The sequence below is a fragment of the Medicago sativa genome, chromosome 1 (assembly GCF_051527215.1).
Source record: "Medicago sativa cultivar Bolivia chromosome 1, Bolivia_mono, whole genome shotgun sequence".
Taxonomy (NCBI): domain Eukaryota; kingdom Viridiplantae; phylum Streptophyta; class Magnoliopsida; order Fabales; family Fabaceae; genus Medicago; species Medicago sativa.
Window position 1 is genome coordinate 18590523 of NC_140749.1, and position 21899 is coordinate 18612421.

General features: G+C 31.8%; 5 protein-coding genes across 8 annotated transcripts in view; all 5 read left to right on the top strand.

Moving 5' to 3' along the window:
• The first annotated feature begins 1623 nt into the window (after nucleotides 1–1623).
• Nucleotides 1624–8547, top strand: LOC146953337 (RNA-dependent RNA polymerase 1-like). Its single transcript, XM_085709033.1, has 5 exons — nucleotides 1624–1743; nucleotides 3814–4370; nucleotides 4753–6596; nucleotides 7045–7195; nucleotides 7543–8547. Exons 2-5 carry the CDS (start codon nucleotides 3840–3842, stop codon nucleotides 8356–8358), a joined length of 3342 nt encoding a protein of 1113 aa, XP_085565159.1. The 5' UTR covers nucleotides 1624–1743; nucleotides 3814–3839; the 3' UTR covers nucleotides 8359–8547.
• Nucleotides 1624–21899, top strand: part of LOC146953336 (RNA-dependent RNA polymerase 1-like) — a 72271-nt gene continuing 51995 nt past the window's right edge. The window contains exon 1 of the mRNA XM_085708981.1: nucleotides 1624–1743. The gene's annotated coding sequence lies outside the window, so the exon portion shown is untranslated. The remainder of the gene's footprint in view (nucleotides 1744–21899) is intronic.
• On the top strand, nucleotides 11341–19954 carry LOC146953340 (RNA-dependent RNA polymerase 1-like). Of its 3 annotated transcripts, none has more exons than XM_085709048.1 (5): nucleotides 11341–11547; nucleotides 13452–13999; nucleotides 15440–17283; nucleotides 17710–17860; nucleotides 18914–19954. In XM_085709048.1, the coding sequence occupies exons 2-5, from the start codon at nucleotides 13478–13480 to the stop codon at nucleotides 19727–19729; spliced, it is 3333 nt and encodes a 1110-aa protein (XP_085565174.1). In that variant the 5' UTR covers nucleotides 11341–11547; nucleotides 13452–13477; the 3' UTR covers nucleotides 19730–19954. The 3 variants fall into 3 exon arrangements, with proteins under 3 accessions (XP_085565174.1, XP_085565171.1, XP_085565183.1); XM_085709045.1 differs by having other exon boundaries at nucleotides 11341–11499; XM_085709057.1 differs by lacking the exon at nucleotides 11341–11547 and adding an exon at nucleotides 12878–12968.
• Nucleotides 11341–21899, top strand: part of LOC146953338 (RNA-dependent RNA polymerase 1-like) — a 46782-nt gene continuing 36223 nt past the window's right edge. Inside the window, exon 1 of the mRNA XM_085708949.1 lies at nucleotides 11341–11499. The gene's annotated coding sequence lies outside the window, so the exon portion shown is untranslated. The remainder of the gene's footprint in view (nucleotides 11500–21899) is intronic.
• The window catches only part of LOC146953339 (RNA-dependent RNA polymerase 1-like), a 33861-nt gene continuing 23302 nt past the window's right edge, over nucleotides 11341–21899 (top strand). Inside the window, exon 1 of one of the 2 annotated variants that reach the window (XM_085709025.1) lies at nucleotides 11341–11547. The gene's annotated coding sequence lies outside the window, so the exon portion shown is untranslated. The remainder of the gene's footprint in view (nucleotides 11548–21899) is intronic. The other variant, XM_085709008.1, reaches the window with a different exon arrangement.

Sequence of the window (21899 nt, forward strand, 5' to 3'; positions counted from 1 at the left end):
GGGATCTCATCAATGCTACATGATAGCGATCAAACGCTGATCTGTGAATTCCGAATTCATCCTTAAAACCTTAGAACTCATACTATAAATAAGGACACGCAAGTGTACGCCATTCTCTAATCCTTAAAACCTCGCACCTTCAATCATAAACTGACTTGATTGTTTGAGTATTTGCAGTTACCACCTCTTTTGAGGGGCTATTGTCATCCTTCATAGTACTTCCATAATTCAGAATTCATTGTTGATCAAGCACTCCAAATTACAATAATTCATGTGTGATTTTAGAGGTAGATATAATTAATTTCACTAACAAAAAAAGAAATGGATATGATTAAAGCCAAACAATTTTTATGATTTAATGGTTATGAGTAGTGGTTAGTGTGCAAATTCTTTACATTTATTTTTAGAGGAGCCAACAGATGTTAGGTTTGTTTGGTTTACACCGAACATGGAAAAAAATGAAACAATTTTAATTGGTTTGAATTTTACAATGTTCAATATTTTACAATTTATAGATTTATTTTTTTTAGGGAATTATTTTAAAATATTGATATAACGATGTTTGATAAGACTAATTTTTGGGTTTACAGGAAATATCTTTTTTGAGGGAAAAAAAGATTATAGTTTATAGGTTTATATGACCGAAATAAACCAGTTTAATAACTTTTTTTTCCTCACAAGCTTATAACATTTGAGTTTATAACTTTTTTTTTTTTTTTTGAAGGAATTTGAGTTTATAACTTATCATTCGTTTCTCGATTTTAGCTTTATTATCTTAGTTAAAAAATTAATTATTAAATTGTTTTTTATGTTATTTCATATTTATCAACTAATTTAACCGTTAATTTTTCTAAATAAAAAAAACTAATTTAACCGCTAATTTTATAAAAATTAACAAATTCAATCAACTAACTTAGTTGTCAATTAGTTTATTCATTACCAACTAACCATGAGTCATCTATTACTTTTTAATTAAACAATTTTTTTGGTTTAAAAGCCTAATAACGAGAGAATCGCACACGAAAATAGATCCTCTTAATTGATTTCTTCTAGAGAATAACATGTAGATTAATAGCTAAAACCTTTACATTATTCTTTCAACTTTGTTTTTTTCCCTTCTCAATTGAAAGAATCCACACCCATCACACACCAAATACGAATAAATGAAGAATCTATTCATGCTTGCGTTCTAAAACATTTGTGGAACAATTAAACATTTTTTAATAAGTGAAGTTAACAACCGAGAAAAGTTAAAATAATAATAATACCTTAGGTTTTTTCTACCAGAAACAAAATATATTATTCATCAAGACCAATGAAACATATAGAAAATGGTTATTCACATTTAATACTCCTATAAATTTAAAAATATTTCATACATACCCTAATACTAACTTATTTTAATATTTTCTTTCATAATAAATAAAGGTACAAATGAAACTTATCATCTAATACATTTAAAAATTGATCAAATATTTATAAACTTCAGTTTCTTATATAAAAAAAATAAAAATGGAAGGGGATGTTTTACTAATAAACCCTCGATAATTCTGATTGGAAGATGAAAAGGCTGGCGTAATAATAAACACAAATAAAAGAAAATGTTTGTGAGTGGATTCATTCAATCATTGTACTATATTGCAATATTGGAAAGTCATTTTCACTGACTTCAAATACTTAGGAAAGTGGAAATCTTTCTCTCTTTGGGATTCTCAGTTTCTCAGTTTCTTCCGGTTTCTCAAGGTGTGTTTTTGGTCATCACATTTTCATGCTTCTTTCTCTTTTCATGCACTGTTCATTGTTAATGTTTGATGATTGAATTGTGTGTCTTTCTTCTATCTAGTTTATATTTCTATAACACTTTCATTTTTTGTTTTCTATATATTTGAGTAAAGATTCTTTCTTCTCTTTTGTAATTTGTTTCTTTTTCTGAATTTCATCACATTTTTTTTTTTGTGTTAATTTTTTACTATGAAGGGTGGTTTTTGGTATGAGAGTCACAAATTCTTGAATCATTTGTAAATTACAAAGTTTAAAATAATACACTCCCGTATTTGATTATAAGCCGTTTTTCCATGTTCACATGTACTAACAAATGTAGTTAATTTTGTATTTAAAAGATAATTTTACAAAAGAGAGTAATAAATGTTGTAGAAGTGACTCAAAATTGGAGTTTGGAGTGCGAAACCATGTTTGCTGGAAGACCCAAAATCGGTGCCCGATTTCTGGAGTCCGGGGCCCGATTTTGGCTGCCTTTGGGAGGCTCCTTGTTCTGGAAAAATCGGCGCCCGATTTGGTAAATTTGGGGCCCGATTTTGCGTAACAGTTTTTTTTCAGAAACATTTTTGGGCCAGATTTGTTACAATTTTATGGGAGTTACTTTTACTACAAATATAGGCATTGTATCAGTGTAAACCTTGAGATAGAGGGGGCTGAAACAAGGGTTTAGAAAGGCAACAACAAATCTAGGGTTTGTATAGAGTTTGTCTCTTGGCAACAAACACTAGCGTTTGAGGGTTGATTCACCTTGGGAAACACTATTAGGATTGAGTCTCTTGATTACGGGAAGAGGCTGGGATTTGGGTAGAATTAGGCAGGAGACTTATTCTTGTAACCCATTGATATCTCTTTTGTAACATTACTCATCGTATAGTGAAACGGAGGGCTGCTCTCTCCCCCAGACTAGGTCAATTTGGACCGAACTGGGTCAACAAATTCTTTTGTGTTCTCTCTTCTTTTCTCTCGTTGTTTTCTATTTTGGCTTGTGTTTATAATTGTTCCATACACTTTGATTTTGGTTGCTTGATTATCCCTTGCTCCACACATCAAGTTTGTTAGTGTGAGTTTTCATCGAATTCACAACAATAAATAGTGAAATATAGAGTATATGATAAGAAAAGAAACATAATGATGTGTGACTATCGTAAAATGACATATAAATCACAAATATTTTTTCCTAAGTGACATATCATAAGATACTGAGGTGACATATCATAAGATACTGAGGGAGTAATAATACTTGGATCAGGATCAGTTTATTACCAAAATGAAGATTTCAAATTTGAGTAATTTGAGTTCCGTTCTTGTTTATTGCGGAGAATCGTGGTCAAATAACGCTGATAATGCCAACTAATTACTAAAATTCATGTACGTGCTCACATTTTCTATATCAAAGGAATTTAAGGCAATGCAGTCAAAGCTTGAACTTACATCTCTTGGGAAAGTTGTTTTTTCAAGAAAAAAGGAACATTGTGTGTGTGTGTGTGTGGTATTGAAAATCATTTCTCTTGTTGATAGGTATGGAATACATTTCCTTGGAAGTTATTTGCTATAAGAAAATGAAATATATGTATTGTGTCATCAAACTACACTTTTAGAGCATACTACACTTTACATCGCGCTTGGAGTTTGAACCTCCATATATATTGTTGATTTGTGATGAGTAGATATTTTATTTATTTCCTTATTCTGGAATATAGTCTTCAACATTCAGTTGATATGTCTCATTCATCAAATCAGCATAACTATTGTTTATGTGATATAAATTTAAGTATGTTCTGTAATATGAATGTGGTTGCAAGTTTGACTATGGTTTGACCGGCCATAAGCATATATATCTAAGTTTATACCCTTAAATTTGTTCAAGAGAGAGAATTCAAATGCTTATGAACTTTCACTACTTGGATTGGACCATATAGAAAATCATTGACTATGCTTGTAAAATGTAAATTTAGATTGACATGATTTTTTTGATGCAGAAGTTTAACAGTAACATTAATTTTTTGAATTATTTTCTTCTCCTATCCTATTTAGGAAAATCAAAAGAGTTGGCATTGAAGATGGTTAAAAGTAAAACAATTGAGTTGTATGGATTTCCTCATTATGTGACCGTGCCTGATGTAAAGAGATTTGTAGAGCAGTATACTGGTGAAGGAAGCGTGGTTGCTATAAAGATAAGAGAAGGCAAAGCCCGTATTCGAACAGCATTTGCTATTATTCAATTCACTACTAAAGATCATGCTACAGATATGATGACCTTACCTAGCAGAAGTTTGTCGCCATTGCAGTACGGGAGCTCCTATTTAAAAGTTCGGGAAATGGAAAGAGATATTGTTCCAAGGCCAAGGGAATTTTTGCACAGTTTGGATGATGTGAAACTGTATTTTGGCTGTCAAATCTCAAAGAAAAGATTATCTGTTTTATGGAGAGAGGAGAATGTTAGAGTTGATTTTGGGATTGGAATGAAAAAGTGGCGATTCTCTTTGTGCCATGACAATAAGACGTTCAAACTTGAGCTTTCATACGAGAATATTTGGAAGATTGAGCTGCATCAGCCACGGGGTAAAACTACAAAGTATCTATTGATTCAGGTTGTTAATTTCAACTTTTCATCAAGTATTTTAAACCATGTTCTTCATTTTCCTTTTTATTTCAAATTTTGTATTCATGCAATGCCTGTTTGTTGCATTTAATGCATGATATGTCTCATTTTCTATGTTCAAATTAACTGTTCGATTAAAACCCAAGCTTAGTGATCTCAAGAACATTGGTTTATGGTACATTTATGGCTATTCTTGAAACTATGTGTTGTGTTGTATTATATAGCTAGATTGGTAGTAAGATTTAATGCAACATTTTCGAATCATTATGTTGCCTTTCATCTCATGTTCAGTAAGTTTTTATTCAATATCATTTCTTCCTTTGCTGCACATCACATATGATGAATCTTTTTTGTTTCTCTTCTGTTTGTAGTTAATTGGTGCTCCTCGGGTTTTTGAGCTTTATTCTCATACTTCAGATGATGCATATAACATATACGAAGATCCTTTTAAGAACTATTTTATTGATCCCCCTGATGACCAATGGATCCGTACAGTAGATTTCACTCCATGCAGTTGTATTGGGCAATCTTCTGCTTTATGTCTAGAGCTTCCTAGCAGCAGAGATTTTCCGAATTTCAGGGAAAACTTTGCTCATTACGAGGAAAGTGCGGGTCCATACACATTGGAGAGTGGATCACCTTTTTCTTGCAATCCGGATGTTGTCCCCATGGTTGCTCCTCCTCAAGGAATTCAAATTCCATTTGACATCTTGTTTAAAGTTAATTCATTGGTTCAGCACGGGTGTCTTTCAGGTTCTGAACTCGATAATGCTTTCTATCATCTAGTTGATCCAACTAGAAAGAATGTTGAGCTTATTGAGAATGCTTTAGAAAAGATGTACTATTCAAAGGATTTCTGTTATGAACCCGTGAAATGGCTGAAAGATCAGTACGAAATGTACCGTAGTTCAAATAATCCACCTCGGTCACTGACTATATCTTTGGATAACGGTTTGGTATATGTTTGCAGGGCACAGATAACACCTTGCAAAGTATACTTTTGTGGTCCAGAGATCAATGTCTCAAATCGTGTTCTGCGTAAATACAAAAAATATATGGATAACTTTCTACGTGTTTCGTTTGTTGACGAGGAGTTGGATAAACTGTATTCGTCAGATTTATCTTCACGTATTTCCGTGGGTGGAAGAACTGATATATACTATAGAATTCTTTCCATCCTTAGAAATGGCGTAGTTATTGGTGATAAGAAGTTTGAATTTCTAGCTTTCTCATCAAGTCAGTTGCGTGAAAGTTCGCTATGGATGTTTGCTCGTACACCAACTGGAGATACCGCTGGATCCATAAGGGAATGGATGGGAGATTTTAGCCGCATAAAAAATGTAGCTAAATATGCTGCTAGACTTGGACAATCTTTTGGTTCCTCTACCGAAACTACAACGGTCAGCAGCACTGAAATTGAAATTATTCTTGATGTACATAATAAAACCAAATATGTCTTCTCTGATGGAATTGGGAAAATATCTCTTGAACTTGCCAGGAGAGTGGCTAAAAAATGTGGTTATGATTCTATGCCATCTGCCTTCCAGATTCGGTATGGCGGGTACAAAGGAGTTGTGGCTGTTGATCCAACATCATCGGTAAAGTTGTCACTGAGGATGAGCATGCTCAAGTACGATTCAGACAACACAGATTTGGATGTTTTGGCATGTAGTAAGTTCCGGCCTTGTTATCTGAATCGACAGTTGATTACTCTCTTATCCACTCTTGATGTCAAGGACAGTGTTTTCGAGAAAAAACAAAAAGAAGCTGTTGATCAACTGAACACAATACTAACAGATTCGACGAAGGCATGCGAGGTTTTGGACTTGATGTCTTCTGGGGAGGTCACTAATATTCTGAAAGAGATGCTTATTTGTGGTTACAAGCCTAATGTTGAACCATTTCTTTCAATGATGCTGCAGACATTTAGGGCCTCAAAACTTTTGGAACTGCGGCAAAAAACTAGGATATTTATTCCAAACGGAAGAGCAATGATGGGAGTTCTAGATGAAACTAGAGCCCTAGAATATGGTGAAGTTTTTGTTCAATATTCTAACAATAGGGAAGACAGTCTTTCTCATGTAGTTAATGGTAAGGTTGTTGTAGCGAAAAACCCGTGCTTGCACCCAGGTGATGTTCGTGTTTTGAAGGCTGTGGATGTGCCAGCTTTGCGCCATATGGTGGATTGTGTTGTTTTCCCTCAAAAAGGTCACAGGTAGATATATTCAATGAATTACTTGTTTCTACATTTTGAATGTTCTATTGTAAAAAATTAGATATCTAATGTTTTATTGTGAAATTGCTTCAAGAAAACATCGTAATATGTTCTTTTAAGATTCCTATTTTGATCATCTTCACTTCTTTTAACGGTGTTACATAAACAGTTATGAATTCTAATTCGCATTTGTAATTACAGGTAAAATAAATAAAATTGTTAAAATATAAAACATTTCCATCCTTAAATTTACTTTTTTTTGCGAAGTTTTTTCCCATTGAAGAAAAACTCATCCAGAGAAGTAGGCTTAAAATATTTTGCAGTTATTTACAGGTTTATCATTTAGAATGTTATTTTGGCAAGTGGAAATCGAGATGTTACTTACCTCTATAGTTAAGTTTTTTTCTTTAAAACTGTGTCTACACTCATAACTGATTTCTAATTCCAGACCACATCCAAATGAATGTTCGGGAAGTGATCTTGATGGGGACATCTACTTTGTTTGCTGGGATTCTGAATTGATTCCACCTCGAACAATTGATCCAATGGAGTATGATTCTGCCAAACCTATTGTATTGGATCATGATGTGGAGATTGAGGTATTGTCCTTTTAGCTTTATGTATGGTTTTAGCAACTTGTGTAATATGATCTCTAGTTGTTTTGACATTTTTTGCTCTTTTTATTAATATATCACAACAATTTTTTTTTCAAATTTTACCCCTTTACAACTTATAATAAAAGACTCATGCAAGCCACATGGTATAAATCTTTTAGTTATTACCCCTTTGGTTTCTGAGGGAAAAGGGATTGTGGTAATCTGGAGCAATAATTGTTTCAGCTAGGATTCAAACTCGGGTTCTACCAAAAGATTCATACTTAACTGAAGTATATTAACCCTGCAACATGCATTCTAATATAAGTTAATAACATGGTTTCATGGTGCAGGAAGTGCAGCAGTATTTTACCAATTACATACTCAACGATTGTCTTGGAATAATTGCCAATGCACACACCGTCTTTGCAGACAAAGAACCTGGAAAAGCAATGGCAGGTCCATGTGTTGAACTTGCAAAGCTGTTCTCAACAGCAGTTGACTTTCCAAAAACCGGTATCCCAGCAGAAATACCTCGTCGTCTTATCCCCACAGAATATCCAGATTTCATGGAAAAGCCTAACAAACCTATCTACAAATCAAAGAATGTAATAGGAAAACTTTTTAGGGAAATTCAAGGTATTTCAACAAAGGACGGCTCTATTACATCCTTCACATTGGAAGTGGCTAAAGAGTCCTATGATTCCGACATGGAATTCGACGGCTTTATGGATTATGTTGATGATGCCTTCTATCACAAAACAAATTATGACTACAAGTTGGGAAATCTGATGGACTACTATGGTATCAAAACTGAATCAGAAATCCTAAGTGGGAATATTATGAAAATGTCGAAATCTTTCACCAAAAGAAGGGATGCAGATGCAATTACTATGGCTGTAAGGTCCCTAAGGAAAGAAGCAAGGAGTTGGTTCAATGAAGACGATACTGGGAGTGATGATGCATATGCAAAAGCTTCTGCTTGGTACTATGTTACTTACCATCATAGTTACTATGGTGTGTACAATGAAGGTATGAAAAGGGACCATTTTCTAAGCTTTCCATGGTGTGTTTACCATTTGCTTGTCCAAATCAAGAAGGAGAAAGCCCGGATGAGGATGCATTCGAGCATGGAACAAAGCTTCAGTCGCAGGTTGCGTCTTGACTGACAAATCTGCTTAGAGTTATTGAACTTTGCATGTAGATATTTATGGTAATGTCCTGATATAGTTTTAAGTGTGATGCAAACTCATTAGTGGTATTATGAAGGAGTTGTTTTTTTCTTCTATGTTTCTTGTTTTGATTGAAAATATTATGAAGACTTGTAGTGGTATTATGAATGCATTGTCATTTCAAAACATGAATGCATTGTCATTTCAAAACATGCATTGTCATTCCTTATTGTTGTCACACTAAGTCTGCGACACCTTAAACCCATATACAATATAATTTAAAGTTAAATAAAACAACTTATAGCCTATAAAGTTGAGTTTGATTTTTTATTTTTTTTAATAAGGTAAACGATATCTCAATTCATATGCATCTGAATCGATTATGTGAAGAAAAAAAAATCATAAGAATACTTGAGAATCAAGTTTTGATACCGAATGACTTAAGAAATTAACTCTCAACTTGAAATTGTACGAAGAGAATCTCATAACTAAAAGAATCACATATGTAAATTATTCTTGGTTCTCGAAGAGCATTTATGAAAATGTCTGTCAATGGGTCATTAAAACCAACAAATGAAGTAGCAATCTTCTCGCATGAAAATGACAATCGATCTTGATATACTTAGTTCGTTCATGGAAGATTGGATTAGATTTAGAGGCTACCTATATGTAAGAATGCTTGATTATCGCAAATGAGACTCATAGTGTCTATTTTAAAAAAAGCACAACTCTTGAAGAATATGTTTGAGCTATATGAGCTCCTGAGTAGTTAAGTGACATAGCTCAATATATTCAGCTTTAACACTAGATCTGGCAAAATAATGTCCTGATACACATATATACACACCATTTTGAAGAAGTAAATGATAACTTCTTGGTACGCTTGAAAAGTAAAAACATTCTAGTTCTTTACATCAATTCAAATCTACAATATCAATTTCAAATCTTTTGAAAAACAACATTTGGGGGCACCTTTGATATGCAAAATTCGATTAACCAATTCTTGAGCGATTTAGCCTCATTTTCCTCGAATATTGAAAGAAATAAAGGTATGTCAAGTACAGAAATTCAAAGATTACTATCTCGAAGATAGCTATTTTGAAGAAGATATTTAAAAGTAACGTCTAGAGTTACTCGAAATATTTCACATCATGCAACTTCTAAATAGATTATGTATTTTTCAAGCAAGAATTTATGTATTTTTCAACGCCAAAGATTCAAACATCAAAAGGAAACTTGGAGAAGAATACTCTTGGCAAAATAGAAGACACGTGTCATCTATGTAACATAGAAGTTTATTTTTTTTTAAGAAACATGGAAGTTAGTTTATTTCTTGTTTATAAATTGTATGATCAAACTTCACACAAAGAAATTCATTTCTATTTCACAAACTCTGTCTATTAGATAAATAGATCCGCATAAACTACGCCTACTAGATAAATTGATCCGCCCACGTAAGATAACACATCTTACTAGAAATGTTGAAAGAACGGTATTGTATGAAACTCACATATGTTTATAATTTATATTTTTTTCCATTTTTTTTAATGGCAAATCAATCTTTGTCCAAAGAAGTTATTTTCCATTTCCTCGTCGTTGTTGCTCGTCTTCTAGACAATCAATCTTTGTATTAAGACCTCATAAATTGAATTTATTCTTGCATTTGTCTTTTATTAACCTCATATATTGTTTCTTTATTAAAGTTTTGCTATCATTAAAACATAATTCACAGATATTGTTCTTTGAACCTACGTGGACTTGAGTTTTTAATAAATCATCAATTTGATCTCTAAAATACCATTCACTCATCAATTTAACCCAAAAACTCTATAAATATATTAAATAGTTCCTAAACTATTACTAATTCACGAAACTAGTCTCTCATTTTTCTTTAAAAATAAAAGAGAGAAACATAATTTATAGATTATTTTGAACAATTAAAAATAATTTAAGGACTAAATTGATGATGGTTTATTCTTAGTTTTTTAAGTAACTTATTTTTGATAATTTTTTGGATTTTTTCCTTTTTAAAAATGATTATCTTTATAAAAATAATGTAAAAGTAAATTAATTTTTTTTAAAAAATATACTTATGGAAGTTAATTGCGTATAATAAGTTTTTTATATTAATAAAAGCATACAATAAGTTGTTTAAAATAAGAGGTTAATATCTACGCACAGTGTAGATATTAAATAAAACCCCTAGAGAATTGAGATAAGATACACAATTTCTCCCTTGTTTACTAAGCAACCTTTGCGAGTCAAGAGTCTGGTCAAGTAATAGTCTAAAAATAATAGAATGCTTATGCAAGAAGAAGTTGTCGTGGATTGGTTGCAAAAAAGTACAATGATTTTTTCTTTTTTAAAAGCAAAGAAGTACAATGATGAAATGAACCACAAATATTATATGCCCTTTATCCAAGCTGTTTTCGCCCCCTAACTTTCACGAAGTTGCGATTTTGGTCCCCTAAAAAAAACTACAAAACCGCCCCTTAAGTTTTGCAACTGTAGCATTTTTGGCCCCTAAGGCAAAAAAATAAAATAAAATAACATGTGGCACCTCACTTAGGGTGCCACGTCAGCGTAGACCGAGTCAAAATTGGTCTTGGGGGACAAAACTGGCACAGATGCAAAACTGCTATTAAGCCTTTTATTTATTGGGAGATTAGTCACTCTAGTCCCTGAATAGGAAAGGAGTCGTCACTTTAATCCTTGGATGCAAATAAATTGCAAAATAGTCCTTAAATGTAGACTCTGTTAGTCAATTTAATCCCTGAATGCAGATTCCGTTAGTCAATTTAACCCTGAATGTAGACTCCATTAATCACTTTAGTCCCTGAAATTGACCAACAGAGTCTACATTCAGAGATTGTTTTGCAATTTCTCGGCATTCAGGAAGAACTAAGGTGGCTACTTCTTTCACATTCAAGGACTAAAGTCCCCTTTATTTATTGTATTGGAATTGGAATTACGGAACTCATCACAATTCACTTCACTTCACTGACTTGAAATAGTTTGGAGAAGTGGAACAGTTGAGTGTTGACTTGACATTGACGCAATATTTAGGGATTCTACTTCCTCTCTTTCACTTTCTTCTTCCTCAAAATCTCTCGGTCATCGTCATCACTATCATCATCGGTGATCACTTTCTTTCTCAACACCATTTATATATATGAACCTTTTCATGTATGCTATGCTTCTTTGTTAGTGTTGTTTGATTATTATTAGTACAAGAATTATAATGTGTATTTATTTTTATTTTTAATTTTTTTTATTGTGCCACGTGGCATTTGTGATTTTTTTAATAAAAAATTCTTAAAAAAATTAAAAAACGAAAAAAAATCTGAAAAAATAAAAAAAATCTAGAAAAATTACAAATAATGATAAAAATCTGAACAAATATTAAAAAATTATGAAAAAAATGTTAAAAAATAATGAAAAAATTTAAAAAATAAAAAATCTAGAAAATTTTATAAAAATTTATAAAAAAAAGGAAAAATCTTAAAAAATAATGAAAAAATTTAAAACGAAAAAAAATCATAAAAAATAAAAAAATCTTAAAAATTTATAAAAATCTAGAAAAATCTTAAAAAATTTAAAACGAAAAGAAAATCTAAAAAAATAAAAAAATCTTAAAAATTTATAAAAATCTGAAAAAATAATGGAAAAATTTTAAAAATCTCGTAAAATGAAAAAATAAAAAAATCTGGAAAAATTAATACGTATCGAAATTTTCGAAAAAATTATAAAAAAAATCTTAATTAAGTTCCTGAAATTTTTTTAAATTTGCAAAATATTCAGTTTTTTTTCAAAAACAAATAATCAGAATTTTTTTTTAGATTTTTTAAATTTTTTAAGATTTTTCAAATTTTTTTTCAGATTTTTTTCATTTTAAATTTTTTTAGATTTTTCGTTATTTTTTCAGAATTTTTTAAGATTTTTATAAATCTTTCTATATTTTTTCAGATTTTCTTTTTCGTTTTAAATTTTTTCAGATTTTTTAAATTTTTTTCATTATTTTTTAAGATTTTTCCAGATTTTTATAAATTTTTAAGATTTTTTTATAAAATTTTATAAAATTTTCTAGATTTTTTTTATTTTTAAAATTTTTTCATTATTTTTTAAGATTTTTTTCATTATTTTTTAATATTTTTTAATTTTTATAATTATTTTTTAAGATTTTTTTTTCGTTTTTTAATTTTTTTAAGATTTTTTTATTAAAAAAAATCACAAATTCCACTTGGCACAATAAAAAAAATAAAAATAAATACACAGTCAGCGTGCCACATGTGCAGATTCTGCTGATAGGGTTAGTGGAGGGACCAAAAGTGGAAGAATCTCAAATGATAAAGACAGAATTAAACTTTTTTTTTACAGGGACTGAAACCGGAATTTGCTCAATATTGCAGGGACCAAAAGGGGTCTTTACCCTTTATTGTATTGGAATTGGAATTTCGAAACTCATCACACTTCACTTCACTTCACTTCACTTCACTGACTTGAAATAGTTAGTGTTGACTTGACATTGACGCAATATTTAGGGATTCTACTTCCTCTCTGTCACTTTCTTCTTCCTCAAAATCTCTCGGTCATCGTCATCATCATCGGTGATCACTTTCTTCCTCAACCTTTTCATGTATGCTTCTCTGTTAATGTTGTTTGATTATTCAAGTTCTGTATAGTAGTTTATTAGTACAAGAATTATAATGTATCTTTACATTTTTATTTTCATCACATCTTCACTTTTTATATATTTTCAGTGAAGATTTTTGTCTTTCTTTCTCCTCTGTTTTGTTTATTTTTGGATAAGGTGTTGAATTTTTTTACTTTAAAGGGTCACTTTTAGAATGACGGTAGAAAATTCTTGGATCAGTTCTAAATTACAAAATTCTAAATTTAGATCAAGTTTGATCAAGTGAAAGTGTTAAAATGCTTTTATGGAATGATGTGTATAAAGTTTTACTGTTTGAACCATAGAAAATCATTGATTATTCTTGTAAAATGTAAATTTAGATTCAAATCTCTAACTTGATGTATTATCATAACAGTACCTTTTTTTTCAATTTTTTTTCTTCTGCTATCCTATTCAGGAAAGTCAAAAAAGTTAGCACTGAAGATGGGTAAAAGTAAAACAATTGAGTTGTATGGATTCCCTTCTTTTGTGAACGTGTCTCAAGTAAAGATATTTGTAGAGCATTATACCGGTGAAGGAAGTGTGGTTGCTATGAAGATTAGAGTAGGCAAAGGACAGAATCCAAGAGCATTTGCAATTATTCAATTCACTGCTGCAAAACATGCTACATTCATGATGGCCTTACCTAGCAGAAATAAATTGCGGTTCGGGAACTCCTATTTAAAAGTTAGGGAAATGGAAAGAGATATTGATCCAAAGCCAAGGGCATTCTTGGACAGTTTAGACGATGTTAAACTGTATTTTGGCTGTCAGATCTCAAAGGAAAGATTCTCTATATTATGGAAGGTGGATGCTAGTGTAGATTTTGGGATTGGTATGAGAAAGTGGCGATTCTCTATGCTCCATGAAAATAAGAAGTTCAAACTTGAGCTTTCATATGAGAATATTTGGAAGATTGAGCTGCATCAACCACAGGGTAAAACTGCAAAGTATCTATTGATTCAGGTTGTTAAATTCAACCTTTCATTAAATATTTTAAACAATGTTCTTCATTTTCCTTTTTTATTTTAAATTTTGTTTTTCATGTAATGCTTCTTTTTTGCATTTAATGCATGCTATGTTTTATTTATGCTCCATATGAATTATGAACAATGGTGGATGTTTTCATAATAGATATATATATTTTTAGGAAAATGCTAGATATCAAGAATGATTTTATCAGGAAAGATTCAAGAATGACATGGCAGAATAATCGCCCTTAGATTTCAGTCTTATTTATTAACCTTTCATTAAAAAAAAAATACATAACACCCACCACCCCATGATTTCCGGCCATGCTGAGATTTCATTGGCTAACATTAATTTCGGGACAATTTCTTGATAAAATCTAAGGGTGATTATTCTGCCATGTCATTCTTGAATCTTTCTTGATAAAATCTTTCTTGATATATAACATTGCTCATATTTTTAAATTGTCATGATATATCTGATTTTGGATTTCTTTCAGTATCAGTAGTCATCTAACTTTGTCAGGAACAGATATTTTTCATGTGTGTTGTCTCAAATTGACATGACTTTGAGTAGTTTTGTCTTTAGGAAATAGTCTTGATTTTTTGAATGAACGTTGTTGATTTTTTTTTTTTTTGTATTCCGGGTATCCTCTGCATGCACAACTGCGGAGACTGATCCATCGAGCCTTGTGGAACATTGTTAGTTTATGGAATATTAATATGGAAATAATATTATTTTGGTTTGTAGCTCAAGGTAAATTCAAATATTTAATTTGAGAAGAATTTAACTTCAATGTTAAAAAATAGCTGTTCAATTAAAACCCAAGATTAGTTCTCTTGAGAACATTGGTTAATGGTACATCTATGGCTATTCATGAGACCATGTGTTATTATATTATACAGCTAGATTGGCAGTAAGATTTGAAGGAGAATGTGTTCTATTTTTTTTGTTTCCTTTGATTTCATGTTGAGCAAGTTTTCATTCAATATCATTTCTTCCACAAGAGTTGCAGCTCTTAGGTTTTTATATTGGGCTTAACTCATCCTTACAAAACCAGCTTGTACGGTGAGAATTGTCCAAGCTTTATAAGCACTGCTTATGCCATATCTCCGGGCAATGTGTTGGAGGCTACAATGAAGGCAACCCAAATGCTGCAATTAGATGGCTAGAGGGGGACCACAATGAAAGCGGAATTTCCAAAGCAGCAATTTTTTATTTCTTTCTTTGTGCTAGATGACTTGCTACTTTTTAAAGATAAACATTTTTATGCAATTTAATGTATACTAAATTATGTATTAATTAAAGCCTATTTTGATCTCTTCAACTTTGAACTCTTATCGTCATTCTAAAATTTTTTGCTCTGTAATTGTATAGTGCTAAAATTTGATGCACATCCCATATGGTGAATCTTATTTGTTTCTCTTCTGTTTGTAGTTAATTGGTGCTCCTCGTGTTTTTGAGTGTAATGTTCCTACATCAACAAGTGTATATAAAGATCCTTTGAAGAACTATTACAGAGATTCCCCTGATGACCAATGGATCCGTGCGATAGATTTCACTCCTTGCAGTTGTATTGGGCAGTCTTCTGCTATATGTCTAGAGCTTCCTAGTAACAGAGATTTTCCGAATTTCAAGGAAAACTGTGTTCATTATGAGGAAATCGAGGGTCAATACACATTGGAGAGCGGATCAACTTTTTCATGCAATCCGGATGTTGTCCCCATGGTTGCTCCTCCTCGAGGAATTCAAATACCATTTGACATCTTGTTTAAAGTTAATTCCTTGGTTCAGCACGGGTGTCTTTCAGGTTCTGAACTTGATAATGCTTTCTATCGTCTAGTTGATCCACTCAGAATAAAGGTTGAGTTTATCGAACATGCTTTAGAAAAGATGTACTATTCAAAGGATTTCTGTTATGAACCTGCAAGATGGCTGAAAGATCACTACAGAATGTACCTCAGTGCAAATAATCCGCCTCGGTCACCGACTATATCTTTGGATAACGGGTTGGTATATGTTCGCAGGGTTCAGATAACACCATGCAAAGTATACTTTTGTGGTCCAGAGATTAATGTCTCAAATCGGGTTCTCCGTCATTTCCATCAACATATCGATAACTTTTTACGTGTTTCATTTGTTGACGAGGAGTTGGATAATATGTATTCAGCCGATTTATCTTCACGTATTTCTAAGAATGGGAGAACTGAGATATATTATAGAATTCTTTCCATCCTTAGAAATGGCATAGATATTGGTGGTATGAAGTTTGAATTTCTAGCTTTCTCATCAAGTCAGTTGCGTGAAAACTCGCTATGGATGTTTGCTCGTACAACAACTGGACTTACCGCCGATTCCATAAGGGAATGGATGGGAGATTTTAGCCGTATAAAAAATGTGGCTAAATATGCTGCTAGACTTGGACAGTCTTTTGGTTCGTCTACTGAAACTCTAAGCGTCAGCAGGAACGAAATTGAAATTATTCCTGACGCGAAGGTTAAACATGGTGCAACCGAATATGTCTTCTCTGATGGAATCGGGAAAATATCTCTTGAACTTGCCAGGAGAGTGGCTAAAAAATGTGGTCATGATTCAATGCCATCCGCGTTTCAGATTCGGTATGGCGGGTACAAAGGAGTTGTGGCTGTTGATCCAACCTCGTCTGTGAAGTTGTCACTGAGGAAGAGTATGCACAAGTATGATTCAGATAACATAAAATTGGATGTTTTGGCATGCAGTAAGTTTCAGCCTTGTTATCTCAATCGACAATTGATTACTCTCTTATCCACTCTTGATGTCAAGGACAGTGTTTTTGAGAAAAAACAAAAAGAAGCTGTTACTCAACTGAACACTATACTAACAGATTCAACTAAGGCACATGAGGTTTTGGACTTGATGTGTTCTGGTGAAGTCACCAATATTCTCAAGGAGATGCTCATCTGTGGCTACAAGCCTAATGTTGAGCCATTTCTTTCAATGATGCTGCAGACATTTAGGGAATCAAAGTTGTTGGAATTGCGACAAAAGACTAGGATATTTATTCCAAAAGGAAGAGCAATGATGGGAGTTCTAGATGAAACTAGAACCTTAGAATATGGGGAAGTTTTTGTTCAATATTCTAGCAATAGGTTCAGCAGTCATTCTCGTGTAGTTAAGGGTATGGTAGTAGTAGCGAAAAATCCTTGCTTGCACCCGGGCGATGTTCGTGTTTTGAAAGCCTTGGATGTGCCAGCTTTGCACCACATGGTGGATTGTGTTGTTTTTCCTCAAAAAGGTCACAGGTAGATATATTCTTAAATCTCTCAACCATTGTGCATGATCAATAGAATACTATTTTTCTAGGATCATATGCAATCTAACATTTAAATATTGCATCTAATGAAGATTTACTCTCTCTAATATTTAAGTGATTGAACTTGGTGAAAAGTGACTAGAGAGCTTAATACTACAGTTATTTAGTAAATATTCGCTGATACTTATTACAAAATAATGCATCCAATCCAACACTTAAAGTTTTCTGCATTTTTTTCTTCGTTAGTCAATTCCATTTCCTCATTGGACATTACTAGTTTACTATATAGATTTATCATTTACAATGTTATTTTGGCAAGTGGAAATTGATATATTGCTTCCCTCTCTTTTCATTTTTTTTTTTTATTTTTTATAAAACTGTCTATTGATATGGATAACTTAATTTCTAATACCAGGCCACATCCAAACGAGTGTTCCGGAAGTGATCTAGACGGGGACATCTACTTCGTTTGTTGGGATTCTGAATTGATTCCACCTAGAACAATTGAACCAATGGAGTATGATTCTGCCCAACCTATTGTATTGGATCATGATGTTGAGATTGAGGTATTGTCCTTTGAACTTTACATCCATATGCACTTTTTCTTGTATTTTTTGTATGGTTTTAGCAATTTGTGTAATGTGATCTTTCTAGTTTATTTGACATTCTTTTCTGTTTTTATCAGTAAAGTATTCACAACGTGTGCACATCATCTTCTACAATATTCAAGAATGGTGATGATAGAAACCCGAATTAACACAGAGAAATAAATTGTATTATTGAATTGAAAATAGATGTATTATAGAAGATAACCCCTATAACCCAAAGCAAAAGCTCCTCAGAGAAGTAACATTTCTCTCTCTGCCCAAACCCTAAGGTTCTAACTGAACAAATGATCAAAGATGCCTAACTCTATCCTCTCATTCCTTTATATAACCTCTCCACTTTCTTTTTCTATTGTAACCAACTCTCTCTAAGTGGGCCTTGAACATTTGGGCCTAAGCATACATATTAGATCCTATCAGGTGATCAATGAGGGGGTTAATGATATTAAATTTGATTACATGATTTTGTTTTCCTTTTCGGTAGGAGATGGATGAATGTAAGTGAAAGACTTGACATATCTTGTTTTAGATTTTTTTTTTTAACTAAACAAATTGTTCAATTTAGATGCTTTCGCTCTTAATTTATATTGTTTATGACTAATGTTGCTGTAAAAAAAACTTATGTTCATATTTTATTCAATGATGATAAAATACATACATGTAACCGTGCGCCGTGCCAATGTTTGACATTACCAGTGTCAATGTGTTGTGTTCGGTGTCTGTGTCAGGTCAAAGTCAATGCTTCATAGGGCATAAAAACTTTTGAGACAATTTAGAAGAGCTTATGGAAACAGCTTATGACATGTCCATAAGCTGTTTTTAGCTTATTTTCATAAGCTCTCTAGAATAGCTTATGAAAACAGCTTATATGAATTATGAAAACAATTTGGTTTTATTTTATCTTGTCATAAAAATAGCTTGCACATAAGCACTTACATGATAAGAGTTTATACTATAAGCACTTAATTAAGTATTCAAGCAGGGATATGTTGGTAACATGGTTTAATGGTGCAGGAGGTGGAGGAGTATTTCACCAATTACATACTCAATGACAGTCTTGGAATAATTGCCAATGCACACACAGTCTTTGCAGATAAAGAACCTGCTAAAGCAATGTCTAAGCCATGTATTGAGCTTGCAAAGCTATTCTCAATTGCAGTTGACTTTCCAAAGACCGGTATCCCAGCCGTTATACCTCGTGAACTTTTCGCCAAAGAATATCCAGATTTCATGGAGAAGGCTGACAAAACAACATACAAATCAGATAATGTAATAGGAAAACTGTTTAGGGAAATTCAAGGAATTTCAACAAAGGACGGCTCCATTACATCCTTCACACTGGAAGTGGCTAAAAAGTCGTATGATCCCGACATGGAAGTTGATGGATTTATGGATTATGTCGATGATGCCTTCTACTACAAATCCAATTATGACGAGAAGTTGGGAAATCTGATGGACTACTATGGTATCAAAACTGAATCAGAAATCCTAAGTGGGAATATTATGAAAATGGCTAAATCTTTCACCAAAAGAAGGGATGCGGATGCGATTACTATGGCTGTGAGGTCCCTAAGGAAAGAAGCGAGGAGTTGGTTCAATGAAGACGATACTGGGAGTGATGATGCATATGCAAAAGCTTCTGCTTGGTACTATGTTACTTACCATCATAGTTACTATGGTTTGTACAATGAAGGTATGCAGAGGGACCATTTTCTAAGCTTTCCATGGTGTGTTTACCATTTACTTGTTCAAATCAAGAAGGAGAAAGCCAGGATGAGGATGCATTCTAGCATGGAACAAAGTTTCAGTCGCAGGTTGCGTCTTGACTGACAAATCAGCTTATAATTATTGAACTTTGAATGTAGATATTTATGGTAATGTCGTGATATATAATGTTGAGTTGATATAGAAGTTTCATCAACAATTTCCTTTGTATATTATATTATGAAGCAAACTCATTTGTGGTATTATTAAGGGTTTTTTCTCTATGTTTCTTACTTTGATTGTAAATGATGAAGACTTATTAGTGGTATTATTCATGGGTTTGTTGGTGTACTTATTTTCTTCTCCTGTGTGAAAAGTTAATTGATATGGAGTGAAAATGCATTGTCATTTCAAAATATGCTATGCTTTGGAAAGCATTATGGACTTATATTTTGGACTTATATTGTGAATATAGTTTAATTGTGAGGTTTTACCGTCATAGATATTTTTTTTTTTTTTTTTTGGAAACAACCGTCATAGACACACAAACATGGTTTTTTAGGTTATGTTTGGATGAAGTTTTTAAAGAGTTAAGTCTATATTTTGATGCATACTTGAGATTTTAAAAAAATATATTAAAAAGATAACATAATAGTTAATCATTTATCATTTCAATTAACACTAAATTCATTTTTAAAATATTCTATAGCTTTCTTATTCTAAAAAAGAAAAATAAGTCTTCCCCTCCAAACATATTTTTGTATTTTTGCATCTTTTTACTCGATCATTTTCCTTTGATTATTTGAATGCTATGATTCTTCTCATTATAGATTCATATATGCCTTCAAATGCGATGTTGTAGGAGCCTTTGGGACATCTGGATTGGTAGCATCCAGTGTGAATATTGTATCATTGTTTTTGTTAATGAAAATTTGGTAAAAGCATGAAAGCAAGGACAAGCCAAGAGATGAAAAACAGGAGAAGGGAATAATTTCCTTTTTATTTATGAATTTAGGGTTTAGTTGAGGTTCTCTTAAAAAGAAAACTTTATTTGAACCAAGACATCCATAAAGTATTGCCTGTTATACTTACATAACCATTTTTTATGGTCATAATATATATATATATATATATATATATATATATATATATATATATATATATATATTTTAGAATCTTACGGTCATAAAATATTAATTCTCCTATAAGAATATAAAACAAAATATTATAGACAATAACAAAAATATAAAAACTCCTTTAAAGAAAAACTAAAATAAAAAACTAATCAAATTCAATCCCAATTCAATCCCAAATAAATTGGATCAATATGATTTCTTTTTTTTTTATAATACGATTTAATTTATTTTTAAAATCAAACTGATTGGATGATTAAATAACAAAGTTAAAGGGATATAATATAGATCAAATATTATTTTTTGCTCAAAATCAATCAAATCCAATCAGCAAATAACCCTAGAATTGGGTTTCAAACATAAGAAGAAAAATCCTCTCAAAAAGAAAACTTAAGCAGAAATAGTATTTTAAGGAAAGGAGGATGCCACTATAGGAGGTGGGGGTGTAGATATGGAGCAAACCCTAGCAGAAATAATGTTTAGAATCCTTATTTTTTGTTATTTTTCTTGTCTCAAATTATTTGTCTATTTTATTACAACATTTATTATTTTTTTCCACTAACATACAATTATTTATTGTATTTCAATCATGTACACCTACTCCACTAGCTATAATTAATAAATGTGTTTTAGTAAATGATACTCCATCCGTCCCTATATCTAAGCACATATTTTACCATTAAAATCAACAATATTAATCATTTCCTTAATAACCGTGTAAAACTCAAATGAGACACATAATGTGAGGTGGAGGAAGTAATTAATTTTTGTTTGAAGTGTGAAAAATTTAAAATATGCAAAAAGTTCAATACTCAATGATAAAACTCTAGCTTTGTAACTTTAATGGAATGTTCACTCTTATTAAAAAAAAGTTGGTAGTGTAGTTATAATATGTCTATGTATGAATGTACCTAAAATACTCTTTGTATGTATGTGTAGTGAATTTTGATTTTTTATATTCCAAGACACTCAACAATATTGATTAAGGGTTTATTTGAAAAAGAAGCAATATATGTATCTAGTAATTTGAAAAGGGGTTTATGTTTATGGTCAATTTTTTAATCAAATAGGTTTTTATATTTAGGGACGGAGGGAGTATTGAAATAATCATTCATCCTTTTGGTCAATTTGCTTATGAATTTTCAAGATTTAAATATATGATT